Source organism: Oryctolagus cuniculus, chromosome 21 (genome assembly GCF_051225735.1).
Source record: "Oryctolagus cuniculus isolate XC-2025 breed Fujian yellow rabbit chromosome 21, ASM5122573v1, whole genome shotgun sequence".
Classification (NCBI taxonomy): domain Eukaryota; kingdom Metazoa; phylum Chordata; class Mammalia; order Lagomorpha; family Leporidae; genus Oryctolagus; species Oryctolagus cuniculus.
The window spans coordinates 17600441-17609715 of record NC_142887.1 but is presented as its reverse complement, the minus strand read 5'-3'; the positions used below and the strand labels follow the sequence as shown (position 1 = coordinate 17609715).

The following is a 9275-nucleotide window of genomic DNA, read 5'->3' as shown; positions in this document are numbered from 1 at the left end:
TTCTATCTGACTCTCTTCCTCCTGCCCCCCCCCCCTTCATAAAGACCCCTGTGATTATGCTGGGCCCACCTGGGTAATCCTGAATACTCACCCTAACTCCGATTCCTAATTTAGCAGGTGGGCATCTGGTACAGTGGATAAGACCCCATCCGCTTAGAATGCTTCCGTCCCGTATCAGAGGGTCTGGGTTCAAGTTCTAGCTCCACTTCAGATTCCAGTTTTCTGCTAATGTGCCTGCTCGGAGCGAGCAGGTCATGGCTCAAGGACTTAGCTGAGTCCCCGTCACCCACATGGAAGACCCAGATGGAGTTCCAGGCTGCTGGCTGTGGCCTGGTCCAATCCTAGCTGTTGTGGGCATTTGGGAAGCAAAACAGCAGATGGAAGACCTCTGTCTCTCTGTCTTTCAAATATAGATAAAAGTTTTTTTTTTTTTTAAGAATATCTACATAGTTGCACAACCAGCGCCACTATTTCTAGAATTTTTTCACCAGCCCAAACGGGAACTCTGTACCCATTAAGCAGTGACTCCCAGTTCCCTCCCAGCCACCAGGAGCCTCTAATCTCCCTGCTGTTTCAGTCAGTTTGCGTTTTGCACATGTTTTGTTGAAGTGGGAGCAGAGCACATCTTCCCGAGAGGGGCTCCTCTCGTGGCACCTGCTCTGCAAGGCCCCCGCGTGGGGTAGCCCGTGTCAGTGCCCATCCTAGAGAAACCTAGTCGGCCGGCCAGACTCCATTTCGTCAATAATAATCTTGCCAGCACTGCAACGTGGGAATGTTTTACTTCGCGGCCTAAGCGCAATCTCTTTGAAGTGCAAAAGGCAGGTGGAGTCCCTACCTCTCTGCTACCGTGGGAGTCCAGTAGGGGCACCATGTTCCCAGCTGGAACCACCTGCATCATAAAGACGTGAATGACTGGGCTATTCCTTGAGGCATAGGCACCCAGCTGGCACAGCGTGTCCTCTGTTGCCACAACGCCTTGGCTGGACTGGGAAAGAAGGAGGGGGTCAAGTTAGCCCAAACCTGGAGAGCTAGGGTGCACACTCCGCAGATGGCCTCCCACCATCCAGGAGAGTAACTGGGCTACTTCCACCTTCTCAGATTCCCACTCGGGGGGTCGGGGGACCCTCTATGGCAGCCTCTGTCTACTGACAGCAGATTGCTCCAGGAGGTCAAGGACCCCATTTTCCCTCAGGTCCGTATCCCCAGGGCACACAGCACAGGGTGCGGTACTGCACGGAGCTGAGTTTAAAACAAGGAAAAGGTGTAGGTGCCGGGAGTACAGCCACCCACGCTCCTCCAGGCTGCTCCGCTCTTGCCTGACTTAGAACCAGAGACGCCCACCTTTCCGAGCCTGCTTTTCCTTATCCGTGCAGTGGTTATAATTAGAGAACCTATCGTGGGAGACCAGAACATGCCTTCCCAAACTATGAAGGGGCGTCCTGCTGACGAGAAGCGCTGTCAGCCCTCCCTCCATGTGCCTGAAAGCAGGCGCTGCTAGGAGTTGTTACTCCCTGCAGTACTACAGAGGGCTCTGTTCATCACAGCGTCCTATAAAGAACGTGGTTTGGCACAGCAGATCCGGCGTTTAAGCCCCGGCTAGGGACGCCGGCATCCCATATCAGAGTGACGGGGGTTCGAGTCCCAGCTCCCTGCTAATGTTCAGCCCATTTAAAAACATTTTCTCAAAAAAAAAAAAAAAAAAAATGGAGGCCATTAGGTCCTGTTGCTGCCTCCCTGGCTCGGAGCTCAGCTCCCTTCTGCAGGAGCTGAAAGGGGGTGCGGCCAAGGGTGGGCGGGGCGCCGCAGGCCCCGCCCCCGAGGCTGGTGGGCAGGGCGAAGAGGGACGCCCCCGGCGCGCTCGTGCGCGTGCGCGCGCCGCAGACCCCAGGTACGCGGACAAGATGGCGGCAGCAGCGGTCGACAGCGCGATGGAGGTGGTGCCCGCTCTGGCCGAGGAGAACGCGCCGGAGCCGGCGGGCCTCAGCTGCCTCGTCAACCTGCCGGGCGAGGTGCTGGAGTACATCCTGTGCAGCGGCTCGCTGACGGCCGCCGACATCGGCCGCGTCTCCAGCACCTGCCGGCGGCTGCGCGAGCTGTGCCAGAGCAGCGGGAAGGTGTGGAAGGAGCAGTTCCGGGTGAGGTGAGCCCACCGCCCCGCGCGCCGGGCCGGCCGCGGACCCCAGCTCGGGACCCCGCCCGCGGCCGCCAGACAAAGGCCTCGGGGCCGTCGGGGCCCCGCCGCGCCGCCCCCCCACCCGGTGCCCAGATGGCGCGTCCGGGCGCGGGGTCCCCGCTCGGGGCCGCCGCCTCGCGCCGGGTGCGCTCTGCGCGCCTCTTTTGTGCCCGCCGCGGCGCGCGGTGTTTACAGCCCGGGCCGCGGGGGCGCGGCTGGCGGGGGTGGGGGGTGGCGGCGCGGGATGTCGATGCGGGGCTCCGGGTGGGATCCGGCCCTGCGGCGCCCCGGGGGTGACCTTGGGGCCGGCGGTTTCCCGGGCCGGGCCTCCTGCGTGGAAGGGTCGCGCGGTCCTCAGACCTCCTCGGCACCGGGAGGTTCTGATCGGGCGAGAGGATGCGTGGGACGCGCGCGCGCCATCCATGTTTACTGTCATTGTCATCGTTCTCGTCCCCGTCGTGTGGACCAGGGGGCCGGGGACACGGCCGTGGCGTCGCCACGCCAAGGGCACGGTGCGAGGCGGGGCGCGCGCGCGGGGTGGGGGTGGGGGGTCTGAGCTGGAGACCCTCCCCCCCGGGCCGAACCCGAGGCTGCCTGCGTGGCTCTCTGAAGCGGGGCCGGTGTGTCTCTCCCCGTAGGTGGCCTACCCTTATGAAACACTACAGCCCCACCGACTACGTCAATTGGTTGGAGGAATACAAAGTTCGGCAGAAGGCTGGCTTGGAAGCCCGGAAGATCGTGGCCTCGTTCTCCAAGAGGTTCTTTTCGGAGCACGTAAGCATCCGTGGACGTGGCCGCGAGCGCTGCGTGGCCGTGGGGTGTGTGCGTGGGGCTGGGGCTGCAGGCAGGCGCTCAGGTCCCTGCGTTCGCTTCCCCAGCTGCGAGAGAGTCATTGTGTCCCCTTCCTCCCATCCCTGCCAGCCTTACTTTCTAAAAAGCCAGAGGGAGAGAATGGGGCAGGAGGGAGTAGGGAGGTGTGCCTAGAGCGGATCCTCTGCCCAGCCTCCACCTAAAGTGGGGCATCATCATTGGTGATTGAGCTCTCTAGATCGCTCCCAGTTGTTTTCCCTAAAGGGCTGACGGAATGAATGCAATTCTGCTGTCTGGTGTTGCGGGTTCTACCTGGTGATGAACTGCATTATTTATCTATAAAAGGACAGAGAGTTACAAAGCTGTCTGTACATCAGAGTTGTAACTCCCTCGCATAAAATGACCTTGCAAAGGCTTTCTTTTCAATAGTGCCAAAATGCATGGTGGGTTTTTTTTTCTCACCCCCGAAATGTCTCCCAGAAGTTTCTGTATCCACTCCTAATGCTGAATTCTTTGCGTATCCAGACGACAACCCACTCTGATTTTCTGAACTTGTCTAATGATATTTATTTCTGGTCGGGGGTCCTAGAACGGGAGCCCACCTGTTTTATTTTACCAGCCTGGGTTTCTGAAGATTACTTCTGATTTTCTCACTTCATTACTACTAATGGAGTTCATACATTTGAAAGATTTTAAGGCTTCTCAAGTTTTGAAGAGGAAAATCTGAACTCTTTCTCCTTGTGGAGAATAAAAAATAGACCTTCCCTCGTGTCATTCCCTTCTGTAAACGTTTATTGGTGCAAGGAAGCGGACTTTATGTTGCACTTTGGAGAAGCCACGCCTGGGCTGACCGTGTCGGTCATCACAGACTGCGAGTCGTGGTGTGAAGCCTTGCACACAGCGTCCGGGCGCTGCGCAGCTTTGGTGCTGCTGGCCACGGGCTGCGAGGCTACGGCGTCCGCTGCTGCAGCAGCCGGTTGTGTGTGTGTGTGTGTGTGTGTGCGGTTTGAGCTTTCTCTGCCTTTGTCTGGTGATGAAGAATTGTGTTTGTTCCTTTGCTCCCCCTCTGCCTGTCCCATGCTTAATTAGAAGTATGTCAAGGACTTTGAACACAGCGGGAGTATACTTCAGACTGATCCGTGGGTGGGCGATTGGTTTGGCTCTGGACCCTTCTGTCCCTGCGTTCCCAGCATGCACACGGGCTGACCTGAAACATCCTGGCTGCTTTTACAAAGAAGAGGAGAAGTCATCTTAAAGTCTTAAATACCAGCAGGCTAGAGGAGTTGCCTCCTCCCTGGCTTATCTCGCTGGCCCTCTCTCCTGGTTGGTACAGCTGATCTGTGTGATGGGAACGCGTGATCCTGAGCTGTAGGACTTTGTAGCTGTAGTTCTGGTTACAGTTACTTTTCTTCGCCTTTCAGAAACTGCAGTCTATGGAAACACAATTAATTTACAAGTACCAGATGTGAACAGGTTAGGAGGAGAGTGTGGAATAGCTCCAAACAGGCACGTTTGTCGGCCACTCAGATGGGTGTTTGAGAGTGACAGCTGCGTTAGTACTCACGCTTGCGGCCTGTTGATGTCTGTCTTCCTCACAGGTTCCTTGTAACGGCTTCAGTGACATTGAGAATCTTGAGGGACCAGAGATATTTTTTGAGGATGAACTGGTGTGTATCCTGAATATGGAAGGAAGGTAAGCCTAGCTTTAGCAGGTTTTTTTTGTTGTTGTTTTTTGTTTTTTTTTTTTGTTTTAATAATAACCCCAGAAGGAATTGCTATAATGTGTGGCTGAACCCCGGAACATGTTTTGATATATAAGGAAACTTTGCAGAAATCCTTTCAGAAAGTAAAGGGGATTAACGTTTAGCTGTACTGTGGGTTATGTACTGCGCTTTGTCGCTTGTATCTATTACGTCATTCACTAATGTATTCTTGTTTTATCACCTATCTGCCTACCTCTATCAAATTTGCTGGCTGCAAATTGGATCTTTTTTATTTTTAGAAAATAACCTTAGGCATGTCTTAATTTGATGGACTCTTCTTTTTACAGTTTGTGAGTTTTGCTGTGAACTGGGACTGTTGTGAACTTGACCTCCATAAGTACTTGGCTGAGCCTTTCTTTCGTCTCCTGATCAGTGCACTGTGTTCCTTGGATGCTCTCCTGGTCAAGAAGAGCCCATTACCTCTTGGTTGTTGCTTAAAGTGTTTCTGCCTCTGGGTCTGCTGCAGAGGTCCATTTCTAGATTACCTGAAAGATGCCTTGGCCTCCAGCCCAAGCTGCCTGGGGGAAAGAGTTTGTGCTCTGCAGGTTCTGAAACTTAACTATGATGAGAGAGGAGAAGGGCAGTGTAGGGTCTTCCCTAGGAGAAACCACTGCAAGACAGCTGGGTAACAAGGCGTCGACTATTTTGTTGCCTTTAAGGGGCTTGGGAGAGAGAAATCTCTCCGTGGGACAACTGTGGGAGAGAGGTAAGATGTGTCACTATTCTAGGCCTTGGGTGAGTTCAGATGCAGAGGTCATTTTTCCGTTTCTATTTTGGTTTATCTATAAATGAATTGAAGTATGATCTAAGACTCAGTATCACGCAGCCTTCAAAATAAGAGCCGACCTGTGTTTTGTACACGTGTGAAATCTGTCGGTGTGATCTCCCCCGTGCCCTCCTCGCGGTGTTGGCTTCGTGTTTGGGACAGGCTGCTTTTTCTGGTTTAGGCTGGTTTCTTCTTCCTCTCTACTGCTTGCGTTCCCACTGGCCTTCTCTACCCCACTCCCATAAGTTTTAGTGACAACCTGGGTTGCCTTCTTCCAGGTTAATAGATGGTATGCATGGGGGAAGGGAGGGCATTATTTCACAGCATTGGGATCTTTTAATGGATACTTTTCTACATCCTTTTTTCTCATTCAACATTACCTTATGGAAATCTATCCTAATCAACAGGTAGAAAATCAAAATTCACTTTTGTGGTTGGTTGCCTCCTGTTTTTTAGGGTATATGGAACTGCCCTCTGTTGATGGACAGTCGCTTTCTTTTTCATTTTGTATCACTGGGAAGAGTAACAATACTTCTAATTGTTTCTTTTCCTTTTTTTTTTTTAAGATTTTGTCATTTACTTGAAAGTCAGTTACAGGGAGGGGAAGAGACAGTGAGAAGGAGATCTTGAATTTGCTGGTTCACTCCCCACATGGCCACACTGGCCAGGGCTGAGCCAGGAGCTTCATCTGGGTCTCCCCTGTGGGTTGGCCATCTTCTGCTGCCTTTCCCAGGGCGTTAGCAGGGAGCTGGATTGGAAGTTGTGCAGCTGGGATATGAACAGGTGCCATGTAGGATGCTGGCGTCACAGGTGGAGGCTTTACCAGCTATGCCACAATGTCGGCTCCTTCTTTTCCTTTTTAAAAATATTTACTTGGCAGAGACAGACTTTCAGTTTTCTCTTTCAGTTGGATAATATCATAAAATATATAATATATATGCATACAGAAGAGTAAATTTACATGAAAGTCCAGAGAAAATAATTAGAATAAGATTGGGAAACTTGCATCATTATATATATTTAAATATTTATTTATTTATTTGAAAGCAGAGTACAAAGAGGCAGAGAGAGAGAGAGAAAGAGAGAGAGAGAGGTCTTCCATCCACTGGTTCACTCCCTAAATAGCCAGTGGCTGGAGCTGAGTTGATCCAAAGCCATAAGCTTCTTTCAGGTCTCCCACCTGGGTGCAGGGGCCTAAACACTTAGGCCATCTTCTTCTGCTTTCCCAGGCATAGCAGAGAGCTGGATCAGAAGTAGAGCAGGCAGGACTCAAACCGGAGCCTTAACCGAGACCACTAATGCAGAAGCAATAGAAGAACATGGTAAATGATATTGTGATTTAAAGAAATAACTTCGGTGTGAGCAGAGAAACCACCAAAGTTGGAGTTAACAGGATTCTTCAGAGCTTCCCTAAAGGAAATGACAGGCGTATGTGACAGGCATTGGCCCCACAGTTACGGCCGCGCTCCCACATGAGTCCTGATGGTCGCTGCCTCCTGACTCGGGTTTTCTGCCAATGCAGATCGCAAGGCAGCAACGATGGCTCGGCTGATCAGTTCCCTGCCGGCCACAGGACTGGGCCCGGTCTTGGGCATTGCCAGCATTTGGGGAGTGAACAAAGTGAATGCAGTGCTCTGTCATTCTCTCTCTACCTCTCAGAGAAAAATCTTTTTAAGAAAAATGTGTAAAAGATAGGACAGTATTCACAGAAGAGCAAATCTAAGTGTCTGACAATCATGTAAAAAACCTTGGCATCACTATTAAAAGAAATGTTAGGGGCGGGCGTTGGGCATAGCAGTTAAGGTGCCACCTGGTTTGCCTGCATCCTGTACTGGAATGCCTGAGTTCTGATTCCAGCTTTGACCTGAATTGTGTTCCTGGCCCCTGGCTTCAGGCTGGCCCAGCCCTGCCTTTTGCAGTCATTTGGGGAGTGAACCAATAGATGGAGGATTTCTCCGTCTCTCCCCGCCCCCTCCCTCCCCCACCCGGTCTGTCTCTTTGTCTCTTTCTGCCTTTCAAATAAATAAGAATAAATTTTAAAAACTATAGACCCAAGTTTGTGTTAAAAAAAAAAAAGTTAAGGTAACAGTGAAATGATTCCTTTTTTATTTATCACTTTGGCAAAAAAGACTGAAAATGCATAGCCAGTGAAAACATGCGTTGTTGGCCTTTCTAGAAACAAGCGTCACGAACATGTTGTCCTTTTCCTGCCATGCATTTTAAACCCACAGCAGGTTGTTTCCAATGGCAAGGGATGTAGCACATTGGAAACATTCTGAGGATGCCGGCTTTTGTGGCGAACCTTGTTTGTGTTTGTTCCGTGTTTATCGTTGGGAAATGGAGAGCATAAGAGGAGAGAGGGCCGTCCCCATCCCAGCATCGGCAGACACTTCCCGTCCCTGGTGTTCTGTAGATCTTTCTGTCCTCCCGTGGATGTGTGAGCCAGCATACGCTCTACGGAGAACACTGACCCAGAATGACCAGTATTGAACTGTGTTTTAGGAAAATTACTGCATTTTAGACAGAGAAGTCCTTTGGGTATCCAGGCCAAAAGCTGAAGTCACAAGGAAAAGAAAATTACAATATTGGCCGGCGCTGTGGCTCACTTGGCTAATCCTCTGCCTGCAGCGTTAGCACCCCGGGTTCTAGTCCCAGTTGGGGCGCCGGATTGTGTCCCGGTTGCTCCTCTTCCAGTCCAGCTCTCTGCTGTGGCCTGGGAAGGCAGTGGAGGATGGTCCAAGTCCTTGGGTTCTGTGCTGCGTGGGAGACCAGGAGGTAGCACCTGTCTCCTGGCTTTGGATTGGCGCAGTGCAGCGGCCATTTAGGGGTGAACCAATGGAAGGAGGACCTTTGTCTCTCTCTCTCTCTCTAACTGCCTGTCAAAAAATAAATTAATTAATTAAAAAAAAAAGAAAATGACAATATCATCAGACTTTTCAGTAGCAATGCTTTATGCCAGAGGAAGAAAGAGTAGCATATTAAAGATATTGAGGACTGAAAGAAAAGGTTAGCCAAGGATTCTTTTTTTTTTTTTTAAAGATTTATTTATTTATTTATTTGAAAGTCAGTTACACAGAGAGAGGAGAGGCAGAGAGAGAGAGGTCTTCCATCTGATGGTTCACTCCCCAGTTGGCCGCAACGGCTGGGGCTGTGCTGATCCAAAGCCAGGAACCAGGAGCTCCTTCCAGGTCTCCCACGCGGGTACAGTGGCCCAAGGACTTGGGCCATCTTCCACTGCTTTCCCAGGCCATAGTAGAGAGCTGGATCAGAAGTGGAGCAGCTGCACTGCGAACCAGCACCCATATGGGATGCCGACACTTCAGGCCAAGGCGTTAACCTGCTGAGCTACAGCAGTGGCCCCCAAGCCAAGGATTCTTATGTCCAGGCAAATTGACTTGCACTTACGAAAGGGTGCAGACCAACTTGGCTTGCAGGAACTCAGGACTTCTGGGCCCTCCCTGACAACACTGCTAGAAAGTGAACTTCGAACAGCCCAGAAGCCCAGAGTGGCACTGGCTTGGGGACTGGAGGTGAGCATTTAGCTGTAGAACGGGAGCCAGGGTTCTGCGTGTAGATGCGGTGCATCTGTTCAAGAAAGCGAGCAGTGTGGGAGAATGGATTCAGCATGTGTAGCTGTTTTCAGTACTCGTGAGCAGGATGAGACTGTTAGCCTTGTTATTCTGAGGCTGAGTGTGTGTGTGACAGAGAGAGAGGGAGAGAAGTGCGAAGAGGCAAATGAATAGCTATATGATATTCTGTCGTC

The 9275-nt window shown here is 51.5% G+C and overlaps 1 protein-coding gene across 2 annotated transcripts in view; it reads left to right on the top strand.

Moving 5' to 3' along the window:
- Positions 1 to 1830: 1830 nt before the first annotated feature.
- FBXO21 (F-box protein 21) overlaps positions 1831 to 9275 on the top strand; it is a 44855-nt gene continuing 37410 nt past the window's right edge. For both annotated transcript variants that reach the window (XM_002719805.6, XM_002719806.6), the window contains exons 1-3: positions 1831 to 2140; positions 2812 to 2947; positions 4582 to 4676. In XM_002719805.6, the coding sequence (XP_002719851.1) occupies positions 1902 to 2140; positions 2812 to 2947; positions 4582 to 4676 (470 nt within the window). In that variant the 5' untranslated portion in view covers positions 1831 to 1901. The remainder of the gene's footprint in view (positions 2141 to 2811; positions 2948 to 4581; positions 4677 to 9275) is intronic.